Here is a 20,605-nt window from a genome sequence, read left to right on the forward strand (position 1 = left end):
AGCAGCTTGGACGTGTGAAATGTTGGAAAAGTCATGCCCTTTCAGTGCAGATTTCAGTTTTGGAAAAAGAAAGAAATCGGGCCAAATCGGGAGAATGTGGAGGGTGGGACAACTTAGTAACCTCAGTGACGATTTCACGCAGAATATGCAATTCTTCCGCATCAATAACTCATGAACCTTGTCGACATTTGCCGCCGTTCTGCTCGTTGATGGTCTGCTCTGCCAAACCCAGAGTCATCTTCGATGGTTTGCCGTCCCTCACAGAAATGCTTAAACCACTCATACACTGTCTTCCGAATTACAGCTTCATCTCCTTCCCCAATTGTGAGCATTTTGTTGGTTTCCGATGCTGATGGTATGTTCAAATAATTCTTGCTGTCCGATTTCTGTGACCATTCACCGAGCTTTCCAGACACACCTTGTATTTCTCTCCCATTTTAGGATCCTTCATTTACCTTATTGGTGATTGTTGACATCCCAGGTGTGCTGTTACAGCTGGAATTGTGATTGCATTGCCATTTATATCTCACATATCTATATCTTTACTCTTTGATCAGACCTTCTTATAAGTGTTACCTCAGTGTCTTCAGTGAGTGAAAGGCAGCTTCTTTGTCAATGTTGGCCATTATTGATTGGATGGCAACAGGTCTTAGAACCCCTGCCTTTGCAAAGTTTATGCTCTTATGGACTAGCACAGGCATGTCCAAAAGGTAGATCGTGATCTACCTGTAGATCACTGGACGTCTGTGATAGATCACTGGTAGATCACTGACTCCCCCCAAAGAAGCTACAACTTTGACCTGAACCCTCCAGTTTTTAACTCTATGAGTAGATCACAGTCTTTTGGGAGTTGGCCACTCCCGAACTAGCATACCTCTCAATTTGGAAGTTTTCACCTTGCATCTTTACATACAGTTCCTGTTCCAGAAGATCTGTTAAATTAGGTTATTTTGCATTTCTCCTCTCCACTTTCACCTTACTTTCACTATTGGCAAGTGGTAATACAGATCAAATGTTGGCAAGTCTGGGCCACCAATTGCTATTGTTTCTGCCATCCAGCTCTTAAATCTGACCCAATGAATCTGTATCAGTTGGTTTTGATACATAAGATGGAATGTTTCTGGGTCCAACAAGAGGGACCAAGAATGAGGAGTACGTAGTTTCATATATATATGAACTTAGTAATATATATATATATATATATGCTTTATTCAGAGGAGCCTCGACAAATTAGAAGCTCTTACCATTGTATAAGCAGTGTGCTCTATTTCTTCACACACTCAGATCACATCCCTACAATTGTATAAAAATGATCCAGATGCTTTATGTTGCCATTATAAAGAAAAAAACAGCAGGAGCTTTTTATCTTCCATTTGCAATTTCAAATCAGAATTAGGTTTTGATTCCCTTTTGCACAGCTTCTTAGTTAGAATCCAGAGGAGCTCTTGCAAGGGGCCTATTATAATATTGGCTTATTGCCCACCCACCAAAAACCTATGAAGTTGAGAAACACACACACACACGCACGCACGCACACACACACGTATACATTCCAGGCATGATTGTATGTCGATAAACTTTTCTTATTTTTCCAGAGTTTTTGACCATACCTGATCTAAGATTTTTAAAAAATGAGTATGTGCTTTTTCATTCGATATATGTTCAGACATACATCAAGTCAGGCCACTTCGGGAGAAGTTGGTGGTACATGGGAATGTATATTTGATCAATTTGAATGCTTCCATCATCCTCCAGGCTGTGGTATTGAACCGGAATCTATTATTTTATTATTATTATTAAATTTAAATTTAAATAGTCTGAAATATTTGATGGTTTATTTGGGTCGTAACAATTGCTGATTGTGTGAATGGGCATCTTGTCTCATTAGACCCTCAGTCCATGATGGTGATCTGCCCAAAGCAGCCTTTGATAGGACACAGAAATTCTTTCTGGCTAGGTGATCCTACCGCTCTTCTTAGCTCTCTCTGTCCCACCCTTCACTGTTTAAAGAGCCCCATCATTTTTGTCTATTGCAACCCTGGGGAACTTCTGGCTGCAGGCTTAGTTACAGCTGATCATCAGTGCTTGCAGAGAGCTGTCAGTTGGGCTGTGAAGCCTTGATGATCAGCTGATTGTCACGGCTTCAAAGCGTCACTCACCCAACATGGTTGAATTTCAAGGTGCGGATGAAAATGGGCCATCAAACATCAGCGTGATGTCAGATTGCTGATAGGTGGGCAGCCAGATCCAGTTCCCCACTCCTGGTCTATTGTAGAGTTGCTTTATCATATCTCTTTTCTTTGTCAAACAGACATATTTGTGTCAAAGCTACTCAGCCTTCTTAACAAACCAGGGACGCTTTCGAGCATAAACTCTCCAATTGCACCTGACTGCCAGATAACCAAAGGGCAGAGCAGGTTAAGTGGACTTGTGTCCGTCACAACTAAACACTGGCTCTGTTCTTATTATCCCTGGAATCGATTCTCTCTCATGTCTTACTAACTGCTGGGAAATTCTTTTGTGTACTGAGAAAATAGAGATTTAAAGGGGAACATCCTGAGCACAAAATAATTGCCCCAAAGAAAGGTGTGTAGGACTCAATACATGTGTCACTTTGGGTAGCTGTGAATTTATCTGCAGTTCCCCATGTTAATAATGAGAAAGCCACTTCCGACATAAGGAGGAGGTGGGGTTGCGGGCTTCACGCCCCCAATCTCGCACGCGGAGGCTGTTTCCAGCCCCCGCGTGATCAGGGGAATCCTCGGGCTGCGTCATCCCCTGAGTCAGCCAATCGGCTGGCTAGGGGTGTGTGGCTGGCCTCACTTAAGGCAAGCGCAGCCCCGGGGGTCTCCCTCTTTTGCCTGCGCAGCTGCTGTTGTTTCCCACCCACCCACCCTTTAAGGTTTCTCTTTGACCTTGCTATGGACCTCAATTAGTCGCTTTAAGGGGCCTGGTAGGAATTTTTTCCACTTGGCAAATTTGCACCAACCATTTGGTTTTTCGCCTACCTCATAGCAAATCGTCACAACTCCTTTGGTTTTGGTGGTTAGGCATTGGTAGGGGTATTGTTATGCAGATGTGGTGGTGGTGGGGAGCACTATCACCTCCCCCATTTACTGAAGGGTAGTCCGGTAAAGGATTCCGGGGGGTGTTGCCTCATCTGAAGCCTATGGAGGTCAGGTCACAAAGCATGCCCCCGAGCGGTCACTCCGGGGGAGTACCTAGTTGATGTGCAACAGCAGGGCTCCCCCTGCTGGTGTTAACCCTTCCCGGTCTTCATGCAAACAGGTTGAAGCGGGATAGTTGGATAGGACCAATACCTAAGCCAATACCGCTCTTACCTGTAACCAATAAAGTTGTGGCCAATTTTAGCCCATTAACCTACCGTATTTTTCCCTCTATAACACACAGATTTTTTCTCCTAAAAAGGAAGGGGAAATGTCTGGGCGTGTTATAGAGCGAATGTGTGGTCCCTGGAGCCGAAAAATCATGCAAAAATCAAATCGCGGAGCTTCACGGAGAAGGGAAAACTGAAAAGAGGAAGCGGCTGCTTTCCTGCATTCTGCCTCAGGGTCTTACTGCCCACCCTCCTCTGTTTCGTTGCTGTGTTTGCTGAAACGGAACAAAGAGCAGGGAAAGCCCCTCCCCTCCAGGCAAGCAGCTCCGGTGCTGCTGGGGGAGAGGGAGAGAGAGGCGGGAGGGAGAGAGAGAGGGGGAGGGAGGGAGGGAGGGACGGAGGGACGGAGGGAGAGAGAGAGAGACAGAGAGAGAGAGAGAGAGACAGAGAGCTGCTTCTCTGCACACCCCTCTCATGTCCCTTCTTTGTTTTTCCTTCGCTCCCCACTTAAAATGTGGTTACAAAGCATAGATCCACATGGATCCTCAGGATCTTTGCATTGGGTCACCCCAAATTCACCATCAGATCACATAGCATGTCCATGGCTACAGCCTGCCCCCCCCCAAAATCACGCACCCACTGTTGCCTGGGGCTGCAATGTTGCAAAAATGTGGTTACAAAGCATGGATCCACAGGGATTCTCAGGATCTTTGCATTGGGTCACCCCAAATTCACCATCAGATCACATAGCATGTCCATGGCTACAGCCTGCACCAAAAAAATCACGCACCCACTGTTGCCTGGGGCTGCAATGGTGCAAAAACGTGGTTACAAAGCATGGACCCACAGGGATTCTCAGGATTTTTGCATTGGGTCACCCCAAATTCACCATCAGATCACATGTCTGTGGCCACAGCATGAAGCACAAAAATGATACATCCACTGTTTCATTCAGAATGTTTTTTCCCTTGTTTTCCTCCTCTAAAAACGATGTGCGTGTTATGGTCAGGTGCGTGTTATAGAGCGAAAAATACGGTAATCCAATGTTGTCACGTGTCTTTATTTCCATTGGGGGGGAGGCGGGAACTTGCCACGCAACTGAAATGGGCTGAGCAAGAGAGACCCATCGGGAATGTTAATGCACTGCTGAACTGAAAGTGATAGGAGCTGGGGCAGAGCAATGGAAGCTCATTGTGGGGTTTCAAACTGCCAACCTTCTGATCTGCAAGCCCAAGAGGCTCAGTAGTTTAGACCACAGCGCCACCTGTGTCCACAATATTGCTCCACAATAACATGAGCCTATGTATATAGCGTAAACCTGACAAGTCTGACTTCCCCTTTCCCACAGGGCCGGGGCGGCAAGGGAAGCATCTATGTGTGGGCCTCTGGAGATGGAGGAAGCTACGATGACTGCAACTGTGACGGTTATGCATCAAGCATGTGGACCATCTCCATCAATTCGGCTATTAACGACGGCCGGACGGCTTTGTATGATGAAAGCTGCTCCTCAACCTTGGCTTCTACTTTTAGCAATGGGAGGAAGAGAAATCCCGAAGCTGGCGTGGTGAGTAGAGAAATCCCAAATTGTAGTGTTGTCTTTTCACAACATTAAGGGGTCTTCCTTTCTAAGAAGAAACACGCCTCTACATCTTTTGACCGGCTGAGCCTTGCTAAATCTTCCCAGCAAGCATCTAATGACTAGAGCAGATATTTAATGCTTGGAGGAACTGGAGAGAAAAGTGGTTTTGAAACAGCTGTGTAGGTCTGCCCTAAGATAGACAAACTTCTTGGTATATTTTGTCTCAAGTTATACCCTGGTCTTGTTCAGTTTACCATTGTTCAGACTTCACCATGTAGCAGCAAACCATATTTTCAAAAGGACCCAGTGAATTCTGATTTGGAAGCACCTTAAAAACAAAACAGAAAACACGATGAGTTCGAGTTTATTATCCGGTGAAACCAACTTTCAATCTTTTTGCCCAGCCACCAAAAAAATCTTCATTGGGATCAGCCTTCAGTGATAATCCCATGGTAACTGGTGTACCTAAAAATGTTTTCATTGACATGGTCCTAAGAAGACTGGGCCTATGTTGCTTTTATGATCATTGCAAAACTGACTCATTATAGGAAAACTGGCCAGGAAAGGTATGCTTTGGCCACGTTTAGCCTTTTAAACTGTGGGAGCACAGGGAGTTATTGTTTTTGGCTTGTTACTATGGTATGTATTTTTGTGTTTTATATGAAAACCACCCTGTAATCCTTGGATGAAGGGTGGTATAGAAATCCAATCAATCAATCAATCAATCAATCAATAATTAAAATCATAGAAATCATAGCTTAGCATGCCATGAAGAAGCTGCAGCATGCCTCCTGACTTCTTGTGCAGCTGCAAGGAGGAGTTTGAAATGTTTCTCTTCCATTATTCCTGAAATACGGCTTGAGGTGGCATCCAGACCATCAAATTGGCGGTTGGAGGATGGATGGTGGCTAACAGATTGAGGTTGAATCCTGACAAGACAGAAATACTGTTTTGGGGGGACAAGTGGTGGGCTGGTGTGGAGGACTCCCTGGTCCTAAATGGGGTCACTGTGCCCCTGAAGGACCAGGTGTGCAGCCTGGGAGTCATTTTGGACTCACAGCTATACATGGAGGCGCAGGTCCATTCTATGTCCAGGGCAGCTGTCTACCAGCTCCATCAGGTACGCAGGCTGAGACCCTACCTGCCTGCAGACTGTCTTGCTAGAGTGGTGCATGCTGTAGTTATCTCTTGCTTGGACTACTGCAATGCGCTCTATGTGGGGCTACCTTTGAAGGTGACCTGGAAACTGCAACTAATCCAGAATGCAGCAGCTAGATTGGTGACTGGAAGTGGCTGCTGGGACCACATAACACCAGTCCTGAAAGACCTACATTGGCTCCCAGTATGCCCTCCCATCAGATGTCAAGGAAATAAACAATTATCTGACTTTTAGAAGTGATCTGAAGGCAGCCCTGTTTAGGGAAGTTTTTAATGTTTGAAGTTTTATTCTGTGTCATATTTTGTTGGGAGCTGCCCAGAGTGGTTAGGGAAACCCAGCCAGATGGGCAGGGTATACGTAATAAATTATTGTTGTTGTTGATTGTGGCTTACAGTCAACCTTTAGTGACTGTGTTATACAAAGCTTCTCAGCCTTCTACGACGGTAGAAGGAAATTGATAGCCCTAGGTTGGCTCCTGATGGGTTGGATCCAGAGTTCATATTGCGTTGGGGGACCCTCTGGAACTGTCTTCAGGGGAAAAGGGAAATGAGCAAACATGGCCTCCCCTCTTTCTAGTCTCCTAGTGGGAGCCTCTGTGTCTCTGTTATTAAACAAATAATCTAACTGAATTTTGAATAACTGGTGAATGAATCTGAAACAAAGTTAGTATTTACTGGTTAATTACATTTTCCTATTATTATTTTTTAAATACTTTAACTGTCTGCTGCTGTTCAGTAAATGAAAAGAACTGAAGTATATTAAAATAATCCCCCTTTTAAGCAAAAATATTTCATACCATTTTCAGCTGCTTATCCAGCTTGTAGGAGAATGGAATGTTCTCCCTCCCCCAGGTTAATTTTTCTATATTCTTGTTGCAGGCTACAACAGATTTATATGGCAACTGTACACTGCGCCACTCTGGAACATCTGCAGCTGCACCAGAGGCTGCCGGAGTGTTTGCACTGGCACTGGAGGCAAAGTGAGTGAAAACAGCCATCAATTAAACTGTTACAAATTTAAATTACTCCTATTTATGGCTATAAACAAACCTCTTAAGCTTGCATGAGCCAAAACGCAAAATTCCATGTTACATTAAATGATTTATTCTTGAATAGGTAATTTTACTAATGTAAATGCGCTCAGCATCTCCGTAACCATCTTCTGTTGCTCTTTTTCCCCTGGCCATTTATGCATCATGAAACCAGACAACACAGATTTGCATGAAATTTGCATATGTTGATGATGCATATAAAGAAATGCAAATTTCCATTAGGAAAGCTGAAATGCTTGTCCTGATGGAATGTTTATCATAGCATAATGTGCAGGGATGCGGATGATACTGCGGTCTAAACCGTTGAGCCTCTTGGGCTTTCCGATCGGAAGGTCAGCAGTTCAAATTTGCACAGCTCCTGTTGCTCTGTCCCAGCTCCTGCCAACCTAGCAATTCGAAAGAACACCAGTGCAAGTAGATAAATAGGTACTGCTGTGGCAGGAAGGGAAACAGGATTTCCGTGCACTCTGGTTTCCATCATGGTGTCCCGTTGCACCAGAAGCAGTTTAGTCATGTTGGCCACATGACCTGTCTATAGACAAACACCAGCTCCCTCAGCCTGAAAGCAAGATGAGCGCCGCAACCCCATAGTCACCTTTGACTGGACTTAACCGTCCAGGGGTCCTTTACCATTTTTTTTAAACAATAAATCATAGCATGATGTTGAATTCAATGTCGCACAATGTCAGTTGTTCCGTCAAGGCATGAAATTCAGCTTTCCAGATGGAATGAGCATCCCTTTCTCATCACCAACTCATTGCTCTTGGTACAACCTCAGGGGCCTGACCTAGCCCCTGCTTGACCCTAGTCACATCTAAGTAAAGCTCAGCCATGTCCATGTTGGGAGGGTGACTCATCAGCTCTGCCCCACTGCTCATGTCATGGCTGGTAATAATGGAACAGTGCTATGCTTGGTGCAAAAAGGACCTTAGGTTGCAGCAAGGTATTCTGGGATGCAAAAGCAAATGGCTGCTGTCCTTCTGGAAATATGAGAGCCAGCAGATATTCAGAGGCAGATCTGATGATCTCCAAAGCTTGTTCACCTCTCTGTGATGCTCATAAACATATAACATATTACACCTGTGATTCTCATAAACATAACATATTACTTTTGGATTTCTCCAGGCAGCTCTCTGGAAGTTTTTCAGTGGTTAAGAGAGCTAAAAAGCCCTTCCTAGAGACAGAGGTGTAGGAAGGTCAGGTGGTACCCAGTGTGGAAAATTTCTTGCCCCCTCCCCATTGATTCTTATTTTTTGCCTGCAAAAATTGTTTTACGTTATTTCATATTTTCTTACACAGGAATAATAATAATAATAATAATAATAATAATAATAATAAATAAACTTTTAGTTATATCCCGCCCCCCCCCCCACCGGTTGAAGTCAGGCTCAGGGTGGCCAACATCAGATACATAACATTGGTATAAAATCAAACAATAATTAAATTACCTCCTAAAAACATGTCAAAATAAAATTAAAGTCTAATTAGATGGCTTTCCGCAGGCTTAGGGTTGGGAACAGTAAGTGCTCCACTGAATTGAAATTTCAGCCTTCACGACATAGGAAAACGGCCAAGTAAACAGCTATTTTCGTGGAGGAGGGTCAAGATATTAACTGATATGCATGCAATTTCATATATAGCTATATAATCCCTAGTGTAGTAAGATAAGACCTTCGGAGCAGGCATTTTTTATGAACCGCCCTAGTAGGGCAGTAATTGTTCCTTGATAATTTGTCACCCCCCTCCATGATGGTACCTGGGGCGGACCTCCCCCCACCCCCACACCCTTCCTAAGCCGCTGCCTAGAGATATCATCTCTTACCATATTGCTCTCTTGCAGCCTGGATCTGACATGGAGAGACATGCAGCATTTGACAGTGCTCACCTCCAAAAGGAATCAACTTCATGACGAGGTTCACCAGTGGCGAAGAAACGGTGTCGGCCTAGAATTCAACCACCTGTTTGGCTATGGCGTCCTTGATGCTGGGGCAATGGTTAAGATGGCTAAAGACTGGAAGACGGTTCCAGAAAGATTTCACTGTGTCGGTGGGTCGATACAAGAGCCTCAGTAAGTGATAACAAACATAAGGGGTTCAGTTCAGGGGTAGTCTCATTATAATCAGCCGGATTGTGTCACTTACAGGTATAAGATTACCAGCCATATTGTCTCAGAGAAAGAAAATATTGTCCAAAGTGGTTCAGAAGACACCTTTAGCTGTTCTGAAGGGAGTGGATATTGCAGCGAGGTTTTGAGTTACATAACAGTTTTCTTCGGGTATGAAACTAGGGTTGTCAGGTGGTACACAAAACTTAAGACAGTTTCCTTCTTGAAGAAGAGTTGTGTGTTGCATTTTAGTGAAGGAACTTGCCTTTGCAATAGCAGCAACAAATCTGGGCAACACTAGAATTAATTAGTTTCTCCTGTTGTTGGCTCTGACTCCACCTACTGCTGGCTTCCTTGCCGTCTGTTGGAGTTGCTGCATTGGAAGTCCTGATTTGGACCTTATGCGAGTAGAAATGAATGCTCTCCACCACAAGAATGAGTTCCAAAGCTTTACTGGAAACAGTTTTAAAATAGTTACATATCAACATTTGAAATATACAAAGTAACACATTGTTCTTAAACAAAGTAGTAGCGTAGTCTTCTTTTTAGTCCTTAATGCAGTTCAAAAACTTTCCTCTCTCTGGTACCTAAGTAACTTGCTTGTTCTGCAGATTTGCAGTTCAGGCTTCTGTGTTGAAACAGAAACATCCAACCTTTTCTTCCGCATTCGCCAGAGTGAAACCTCCCGTGCCTAACACAAACCTCTCTTTGCAAAGTGTTTTGAAACACAATGCATACAAATATTACATTTTATGCACCTCATACTTTTATGTCTTTAATACTTTCTGCCATATCAGTTTCAAAGGGCAGCTTTTAAATTGATGGTGACAGTGGCTGTAGCAGCAGAAGCAACTACTGTGAAGCCTTTCTGTGGAGCCTCCTCTCCTCTTTGCACTGAAACTGCAGTGCCCCAAGGACATGTAGTTTTCCAGGACACCTTAGCACTCAGTAAAAGCAACAGGTGCCTTGGAAACAACATGCCCATTTGTTTCTTATGCCTGAAGATTTTGTCAAGAACCTGATCTCCCTATGGAGTGCTGAGGCAACATGGAAAACTACATGACTCAGAGCTCATTGCTCACAGTACATGCCCAGAAGCTCAGTTTGCTTTCTGAGCTGGACAAGAACATACTGAGCTAACCCAATCCATAAAACAGTTGAAAATTTCAAGCTGGAACAGTATGTGTTTCCAGCCCAGTAAATCAAAATGTTGGCGACATCATTTATATAAAGATCTGAGTCCTGACCTGGTGTGCATGTACCACTCAGGGTGGCTAAGCAGTGGTGATAAACTAATAGTTGCCTGGGACTAGTGCTGGTTTGGGGCCCATGACAGGCTCAAATGCCACGGCTGCAGATGTTTCTGCAGTTGTGGGGGGAGGACCTGTTGATCTCCCACTCTGAGGGGTCTCTCTTTACATCAGAGGGGGAGATCTGATGTATCCTAGGGCCCCTGGAACTCATTTACAGGGGCCAGGGGATCACAGAGCCTACCTTATTAGATCCTTCATTGATTTATTATGCCATTTGGTGATAACACCAAAACACTTCAAAGAACGCCGTACAAGGTGTTTGAATGCTGTACCATCGCAGCACTAAATATTTTGTTCGCTCAGTGTTCGCTAAATCTCCAATTAAGGGCCAGGCAGTCCAATTATTTTCTGATTATCCTCATGCAGTAAACAGAATGAGTCAACAAGCAAATCAATTAATGCTAATTGACTGCAACAGCTAAAGTTCAATTGAGTTATTTGAAATACTAACCTAATGATGGACAATTTATGCCTCTAACAGCTGCAATTCACCTTTTCAGTGTTATTTTCCAAAGTGGTTGTGCTTTATAGGAAATAAAAGAGATCTAGCTCTAGAATGAAGAGGTTAATGGTTAGCAAAAGTTTGATTAGCATGCTACTTTATTTTATCTATATAGAATTCATTAGAGGTTTCCATGTATATTGTGAAAGTAAGAACTGTTAAAGATGTGCCCTTAAGTTTACGACAGTAAGAATTAGAGTTGTGCTGAGTTTTCATGAGGTTCTGTTTCTGATGTGAAGAGTGCCATTTTGTGAAATTGGAGAGAGGATGAAAATATCCCCCATGGGGGAGGGAAAGCTTATATTCCCCTTTTACATTCATTTTCCCACATCTGTTCTCAGCTATTTTTTGTGATCTGATGCTGCTCTGTATCTCCCCTCCCTCCCACTTCATTGCTGCATCATCATCATCATCATCATCATCATTTATTATTTATACTCCACGCATCTGGCTGGGTTTCCCCAATCACTCTGGGCAGCTCCCAACAGAATATTATTATTATTATTATTAATAATAATAATAATAATAATAATAATAATAAGCAATAAAACATCAAGCATTTAAAACTTTGCTAAACAGGGCGGCCTTCTGATGTCTTCTAAAAGTCAGATAGTTGTTTATTTCCTTGACATCTGATGGGAGAGTGTTCCACAAGGTGGGTGCCACTACCGAGAAGGCCCTCTGCCTGGTTCCCTGTAACCTCACTTCTCACAGGGAGGGAACCGCCAGAAGACCCTCAGCACAGGACCTCAGTGTCCAGGCTGAACGAAGGGGGTGGAGACGCTTCTTCAGGTACACTGAGCTGATGCTGTTTAGGACTTTAAAGGTCAGCACTAACACTTTGAATTGTCCTTGGAATCGTACTGGGAGCCAATGTAGGACCAGTGTTATATTGTCTTGGTGGCTACTTCCAGTCAGCTGCCCTGGACACAAAATTAACCTGCACCTCCATGGACAGCTGTGAGTCCAAAATGACTCCCAGGCTGTGCACCTGGTCCTTCAGGGGCACAGTTACCCCATTCAGGACCAGGGAATCCCGATCTCAACCAGTCAGGGATCATATATTAAGCATGGTTACATGATGGATCCAGGTCTCAAACCAAATTTGATTGTGTGATTACATCATTGACAACAAAACATACAAGCAATGTTTTTCCCTAAGTGGGAAGAAGGAAAGCTATTGCACAGGCAACTAGGCTTGTCTTAATAGGCTACCGTGGTGGTTTCAGTGCTCACCAGGCACTAAGGGTGAATTAAATAGCCTCTCATCTTTTGCCATCATGCCTCAGTCTTGTCAAGCTGACTTGATATATTTATGGCTCATCTTCAAATATTTTGATGTGCTCTCTCTCTCTCTCTCTCTCTCTCTGGTATTTTATTGCTGTTTGATTTGAATAAGTTTTTTTTATCTTATTGGCCCACATCTATCAGTCATCTATATCTGTTTTCTTGCTTTTTTGGATTAGCCACCTTGGATGCTATGTCTAGAAAAAAGAAAACTAATTAAGTAAGTCTTGAGAAAGCAAATGGCAAAATTAATTATCCTACAAAACACCCCCCCCCCAAACATTTTGACAACCAGTCAGGCCACTGACACAATCCCACAACTGTACCCACCCAGACTTGGTCCATGGTGCTAGGCTAGGCTATGGGGTTAAAACTTGTTCCAGAGATGACACCCACCCACATCCACAGTATGTGTGTGCATAGGGTGGGTGGCGGGGTGCCACTACCGAGAAGGCCCTCTGCCTGGTTCCCTGTAACTTGGCTTCTCACAGCGAGGGAACCGCCAGAAGGTCCTTGGCACTGGACTCAGTGTCCGGGTAGAACGATGGGGGTGGAGACGCTCCTCCAGGTATACTGGACCAAGGCCGTTTAGGGCTTTAAAGGTCAGCACCAACACTTTGAATTCTGCTTGGAAATGTACTGGGAGCCAGTGTAGGCCTCGGCGGCTGCTCCCAATCACCAGTCTAGCTGCTGCATTCTGGATTAGTTGTAGTTTCTGGGTCACCTTCAAAGGTAGCCCCACATAGAGCACATTGCAGTAGTCCAAGCGAGAGATAACTAGACCCTGCACCATTCTGGTGAGACAGTCAACGGGCAGGTAGTATGGGAGGAGGAATTATATTCTCTTTCATTACATAACCTCATCTGTTTTGAAGTCTTCAAAAACCAACATTTAACCCAGGCATAGGCAAACTCGGCCCTCCAGATGTTTTAGACTACAATTCCCATCATCCCTGACCACTGGTCCTATTAGCTAGGGATGATGGGAGTTGTAGTCCCCAAACATCTGGAAGGCCGAGTTTGCCTATGCCTGATTAGCTATATGGAAATGTGGCACTCTCTGGTTAATAATGATCCTGTTGCAATACTTTCTGTATTCATGCACAAAGCCGTAGTGAATATGCTCTGGTAAACAGACGTGCTATGAAAAACGTGGCATTCCAAACCATTTCATTTATTTGTTCATCCCAGGAAAATACCATCCAGTGGCAAGTTGGTTCTGACTCTTACGACTGATGCTTGCGAGGGGAAGGAGAACTTTGTCCGTTACCTTGAACACGTCCAGGCTGTCATAACAGTGAACTCTACCAGAAGAGGGGACTTGAATGTCAACATGACATCCCCGATGGGGACGAAATCCATTTTGCTGAGTCGGCGTCCCAGAGATGATGATTCCAAGGTGGGCTTTGACAAATGGCCTTTCATGACAACACATTCTTGGGGAGAAGACCCCAGGGGTACTTGGGTTCTGGAAGTTGGGTTTGTTGGTCTCCTGCCTCAGAAGGGAGTCCTCAAGGAGTGGACATTAATGCTACATGGAACTCAAAGTGCACCCTACATAGACCAAATAGTAAAAGATTACCAGTCTAAATTGGCCATGTCCAAGAAGGAAGAGTTGGAAGAAGAATTAGATGAAGCTGTAGAGAGAAGCTTGAAGAGTATATTGAACAAGAACTAGCTCTGCTTTGCATGTCAGACAGCATCCTTTCCCCATTTCCTTTCCTAAACATTAGGCATATTCCAGTTATTGTCTTTAGAACATGATCCTAACTCCCTGGTTTCCCCCCAATTATCTGCATTGTCTAACTTAATTACAGTGAAAACTTTTGAATTCTGAGCCACAAATATATTATTATTATTATCTACCAACTACTTTGTAAGTGTGAATGACTGTAGCTAAACTATCTTTGATTTAGGGTTGGGGTGTTCTTTTTTTTTAATGTCATGTGAAAAGTATCCAACCAACCAGCTGTGATCCTTTTCCTCTTACTGTTTTTGCAGAAAACACATCACTTGGCATTTTATCTATCTGCTTAGATAGCTGAATGTTTAAAACTGGCAGTTCTGACTTGCTGAAATACTGCTATGGCAGCTGTAATCGTGGCAAAGCAAAACCAGTTGTCACAGGACCAAATCACCTGCAATATCGTTTGTGCTTTTTAAAAAATAATAGCATGCTTTAATTCACCACTTTTGACTGGAAGGAATAGCAACAGTGGGGTTCTGATCCAGAATGGGGACCCATAGCAATGTTCTGCTGAGGAACATTTGCCCTCAAAGGCTTTGTTTCCTTCCCCCCAAAAGTGGGTAATTTAAGCATGCTTTTTTAAAAAAAGTGTGAATAGTGTAGTTGGGCCCAATTTATGTTCAAATACATGTTCAAAAAACCAGATTCATAAGCTGAAGGAGATTACAGAGTGCAGGCCCTGCCTTATGCTATTTTGCACTTAAGACTCTAGTACAGTGGTACCTCGGGATGTGAATGGGATCCGTTCCGGAGCCATGTTCGCATCCTGAACATAACGTAAGACATGACAGCGCGTCTGCGCATGCGCGGATTGCGTTTTGCCGCTTCCGCGCATGCGCGTGATGTCATTTTGACCGCCTGCGCATGCGCGAGCGACGAAACCCAGAAGTAACACGCTCCATTACTTCCGGGTCACCGCGGAGCGCAACCTGAATGCGCTCAGCCTGAAGCATACTTGACCCGAGGTATGACTGTACAGTCGTACCTTGGAAGTCGAACGGAATCCGTTCTGGAAGTCCGTTTGATTTCCAAAATGTTGGAAACCAAGGCACTGCTTCTGGTTGGCTGCAGGAAGCTCCATCGGAAGCAGCGGAATCCCCGTTGAATGTTCGGTTCCAAAGAACGTTCACAAACCAGAACATTCACTTTCGAGTTTGTGGCATTCAGGAGCCAAAACGTCTGAGTACCAAGGTGTTAGGGATCCAAGGTAGGATTACTTGATTTCCCAAGACTAAGTCCCATTGCGCTCCATGGGACTTACTTTTGAATAGACATGTATTCACTGGGGAAAAAAGTTTGGAACCTGAAGGCAAAGCGTCCTCAAAGAGTTCTAACGTTTCCCAATCCTGGTTCTCCTCCCAGATCCTTGTATGTATTTTAGTGGAACTGTCAGCTGGAGAAATCCATCCATCCATCTGCATTTGAGGGGCAGGGCTGGTAAAGAATAAATGTCTTCTCTTGCTTCATCGTAGCTCTCTTGGGTAGATCAGGTTGTGCAAATGATCGCCAGTATCAATACAATTCAATGCCTTTAAGACTAGCATTTTGAATAGTTTCCTAGGAAGAGGGGAGGAAGGCATGTGCAATAAAAAGAAGCCGCAATCCTTAAGCAACTGCCTCTAGAATAATCACATTGATTGGAGCAAAGTAGGGTGTTTTGAAGCAAAATTGCTATCAGATTTAAACTGCTAAGTAACTATGAAGCCATCCGAATCCTAGGAGCAGATCTACTATGAAACTGATTAAACTTAAGCTTCAAGTCCCCTAATCCTGGAGGGGCCTCAGAAGCAAGTTTAGTCCACGTTAATTAAAAACTTTGGGTCTAGTAGGCCCAATTTAAGTCACACAACTTAATTCTTTTGGGGGGAGGGGGTATATATTTCAACAATCCCAAAGTTTGAGCCTCAGTAGCACAGATGTTGTAAAGGTTTGGTGACCTGCCAAGGAACAACCCCATTGAAGAAGATAACCATGGTTACCCAGACCTCATTGCTGGTTGCAAGGAGGGCCTCATAACAGTTCAAGCTTCAGAGCCCAAAAATGCAGGTCCGCCATTGCCCACTCCACAAAAGCTCCAGAATGGTGCAGAGAGGGTGGTGTTGAGCTACTCCTGTTCTACATCTGTATGGGGCTATGGAGCTACATGGCATTGTGGACTAAACCACTGAGCCTCTTGGGCTTGCCAGTAAGGTCAGCAGGAGCTCTGTCCCAGCTCCTGCCAACCAGCAGTTCGAAAGCACACCAGTGCAAGTAGATAAATAGGTACTGCTGTGGCAGGAAGGGAAACAGTGGTTCCGTGCACTCTGGTTTCCGTCATGGTGTTCCATTGCACCAGAAACGGTTTAGTCATGCTGGTTACATGACCCAGAAAGCTATCTGTGGACAAGTGCCAGCTCCTTTGGCCTGAGCACCACAACCCCATAGTGGCCTTTGACTGGACTTAACCATCCAGGGGTCCTTTACCGTTTTCTTCTTCTTATCCCAGCCCCTGGGCCTTGCTAGGTATTGCAGGGCAGCTTCAGCATAGGAACAGGTTAAGCACAGTCCCTCGCTGCCAGACCATGCCAGACCGTACCATCATAGGTGGGGGCAGTGGGGGGGGAGAGATCCTAGCAAAGCTTGGTGGTCTGTGCCATACCCTTCCCCCCATCCCAATGGCTCTTGGGATACCAGTGCAGAGAGGCCTTTAAAACACTCCCTCCTGGTTTTGTATTGGGTTGTGGGTCTTTAGCAGCCTCACAATCCCTTGTGTGCTGCATTCTAGAAATTATCATGAAGTCACAACTTCATCTGAATTTTTTGGAACTGAAGAATGAATTGGAGCCACCCAATTCCAAAAGCATTGTCAAAGATGCTCCAGTACAACAAAGCAATGTTAAAATTATAACATATTTGGTTATCCGTACAGTCAATAAATGTCTTTGCTGCTGAAGGAATAATCCAATAAAGCAGCAAAACAATACAAAACGTTGAAATCAAATATCCTCAGAGCTGAAAATGCCAAGGTTGCCACTGAAACTGTATATTTCAGTCATCAAGGGACAGGAAGGTGTTTAAATCCCACCTGAATGTTAATAATGAGAAAGACAGACACACATCACCGATGAAAAGGATGGGTGGTTGTCATTATTTCATGATCATGGTGCATCTCATAATGCTACTTTTTGATTGGGATATATATTAGGAAACTCATTTATAACCTATGGGGATAATTGTGGCACCCTTCAACCCAATTTAAGCTCTTTTGGGTCTTATTAATTTAAATGGGACAAGTGACACGTGTGCTTAAATGTCTCCCGTGGAGACAAAGCAGACTTAAAAGTTCATATAGTTCTGGCTGCGACATGACATTGGAATTAAAATCATGCAGCCACTTACATTAGTTTTGTGGTTTATAAGAGCCTGACTCGAATCATCTAAAGTCTCTGGCCTTTCTAGAAAAGCAAGTTAAACACAGATGTTGCCACGGTGGTGGGAGACTCCAGCCAGGGCCGTCTTAAGCATATCCGGGGCTGTGATGCGAAGCTGCCTCTGGCGCCCCCCCCCCCATTTCCCAGAGTTGTCTACCTTCTTTTAGGGAGGACGGCACTGCCGGCGGGGCTGGAGGTGGCGGGCAGTGGCTGGAGGGCAGCTCATCCGGTGGGGAAGAGGCGGAGGCTGGACGCGGCACCTCCCAGCTCAGCTGGCTGCTTTGTGCTACAGTGGCCATGGCAGACGGAGGCTCCGTGCGCGGCGCTGCTTTGGCGCCGCATGGCGGAGGCAGGTGAGGATGGCAAGCTGATGCCAGGAGGCGCCGCGTCCAGCCTGTGCCTCTTCTCTGGTGCCCTCCAGAACTTGGCGCCCCGGCACCCCACACTTATCTATGGGTAAGACGGCCCTGACTCCAGCAAAGAGCAACTTGTAAGAGCTGCTCTGAATCAGCTGAAATTTCAAATCTGTACATTACCAGGTGGCAAATCTCTGCTTTTTTCATCCTGAGCCTATGCTCGTTTGGTTGCATCCAGCAAAATCATCCAATTCATGCAAAGACTTCCGCTTGGACAATGGAATTTCCCCTCCTTCTCTAAATCCTCCGGAAAGCCAGAACTTCACCAGCTCCCCACTGCAGCTTTTCTCCTTCAGTCTTTGGAGGGTGACAGAGACATGTTGGAAGAAGTGGGGCCTGTAAGCACATCCCTGCTCTCCTCTTGCAAGATTCGAGTTTAGCTCTTTAACAGACTCCTGCAAAGAGATGTGATTCAGCAGAAAGTATTTTACCGAAAATGTGGTAGTAACTGGAGCCTTCCTTTTGGGTGGGTGTGGGGAGCAATCTTTCTATAATTTTAATTAAATTTTCTAAATTACATTTCAAAATTTTCATTTAGACAATCTTAAATCAATGGCTTCTCTTCTCTTTCTGTGGTTCATTTTGCATACCGTATATCCCTGCATATTTTACATAAACTAAACCATTCAGTGATCCATTGTTACATCCATCAAAACTTATTTACACTGTTGAATTTATCTTAACGCTACCAGCATTTTTAAATGAACACAATTTTCCTCCATATAGTCAGTAAACATTTCCCAGTCTTCTTTAAATGTATGTTGTTCTTGTGCTCTTATTCCATATGTTAAATCTGCAAGCTGCACATATTCCATCAGTTTAAGTTGCCATTCTTCTTTGGTTGGGACCTCGCTCGTTTTCAATTTGGGGGCTAACAAAAAACAGGCTGCTGTAGTAGCATACTTAAATAGTCTTTTTTGACACCTGGGAATTTCCCACTGAATTATCCTCAACGAAAAGGACTCTGTTTTTTTTGGAAAGGTACTTTAAAACATTTTTTTCAGTTCATTACATATCATTTCCCAATACTCTTTTACCCTTTTACAACTCCATCACATATGATAAAACGTACCCTCAACCTTGTTACATCTCCAGTGCTTATCTGATTCGGACTTATACATTTTAGCAAGTCTGCTTGGACTTAAATACCATCTGTAAATCATTTTCAGGTAGTTCTTCTTTGAAGAATAAGATGCTGTGAACTTCAGATCACCATTCCAAAGTTTTCCACAGAGATTCAAATCTATATTATGTCCTATATCTATTGCCCAGTGTGTCATAAAGGGGGGAGCAATCTTGACAACAAACCAGTTGTCTCGTTGCTTAATTGAGATTTGCCTTGACTCCAGCGAAACCTACAGCTGTTTCTTGCTGCTCTAGGTGTGATGCGGAGGCATATCCCAGTCTCAAAAGGACTTGTGTGCATATTTCTCATCGCATGAGTTTAAGCATGTTTTGCTTCTTAGTTTGCAAATGAAGTTTTCTCCTAACTGTTAACCAGGGCTTTTTTTTCAGCTAGAACTCACCAGAACTCAAAGGGAGGTGTTTGTGGTGAGTTCTGGCACCGATTTCCCCAGAAAAATAGCACTGCTGTTAACCCTGGCTCCTTTTCTTCTCTTTCAAGTCTCCGGAATGTGTTCTAGTACAGTCTAATTTATCAAAGCACAATATTGGATATCTAAAAAGGTGTCTCTAAATATACGTCTGAATAAATTAGGAAGGCTGTGGATCCCAGGTTAGGATAAGTGGAGACATGTAAGCAAGGAATACGTACACCAGAAAATTTGGAATTACTCGGATCTGGGCAGTGGCAGTTCTGCTGTTTCTTTAGGGGATATGTAAAAATGTGCAGCTTAAACCAAGTCAGGAAGATAATATAAGAGACATATAAGTTATTTGTGCTGAAGAAATCGCACATAATCTGTGCACAGAAGCTTCTCATTCTTTTTTGTGTGATGCGTAACAATGCCCATTGTGTGCATTGAACATTCTACACTGAAAATTCTCCCATGCTTCTGAAATGAAAGGAGCTCTGTGCAAGTCTTGGAGCCACTGGAGATACATGGAATGCAATAAAGAGTTTCACAAGCGAGGAACACATTAAGTTTCAGAAATGTATAATGACCAACAGGAGCTGTGTTTGCTTGAGTGCTTCTGGGTTTTTTGCTTGTTCGTTTACAGAGGGGAAAGCATAGATATATATAGATAGATATGTATAAACCTTTTAAGCTAGTAAGCTTAAAACAAACCAAAGGATAATACGGGGCTAATTCTAACCTCAGATATATGCATGGACATTCGAGTTTTAATAACTGCACTCTATATCCCATGACGGACCGTAGGAAAACTCTTCTTATCAACAACCCAGAACACCTTGAATAAAAAGGCTGCTGATCCCTTCTATGAGCCGATTTGCATTTCATATAAATGACTATTTCTTTTTTTAAAAAAAATAAATTTTTTTAATTGAGTTTTACATTGCAAATTTAAATTCAAACAACAAACATCTTCACCCTCATTCAGGATTCCCTGAATACTTTGACGCCACTCCACCCTTCCATGGTTACCATTTTCAATCTTTTCCCACGGCTTCACTTATTTTCTCTATTTTTCTTATATAATCCAATTTTACCTTAGTTTTTTTAGTACATTACAAACATTACTCGAATCCTGCCAAAGTTTTTAGTTGTTTACAGTGTT

At 43.7% G+C, this 20,605-nt stretch overlaps 1 protein-coding gene across 1 annotated transcript in view; it reads left to right on the forward strand.

Annotated features, from left to right (window-relative positions):
• PCSK2 (proprotein convertase subtilisin/kexin type 2) overlaps positions 1 to 14,201 on the forward strand; it is a 119,738-nt gene extending 105,537 nt beyond the window's left edge. The window contains exons 9-12 of the mRNA XM_083730340.1: positions 4,686 to 4,901; positions 6,954 to 7,054; positions 8,967 to 9,194; positions 13,524 to 14,201. Coding sequence (XP_083586466.1) covers positions 4,686 to 4,901; positions 6,954 to 7,054; positions 8,967 to 9,194; positions 13,524 to 14,010 — 1,032 coding nt within the window. The 3' untranslated portion in view covers positions 14,011 to 14,201. The remainder of the gene's footprint in view (positions 1 to 4,685; positions 4,902 to 6,953; positions 7,055 to 8,966; positions 9,195 to 13,523) is intronic.
• Positions 14,202 to 20,605: the final 6,404 nt, after the last annotated feature.

The sequence above is a fragment of the Podarcis gaigeae genome (genome assembly GCF_964106915.1).
Source record: "Podarcis gaigeae genome assembly, chromosome: 3".
Taxonomy (NCBI): domain Eukaryota; kingdom Metazoa; phylum Chordata; class Lepidosauria; order Squamata; family Lacertidae; genus Podarcis; species Podarcis gaigeae.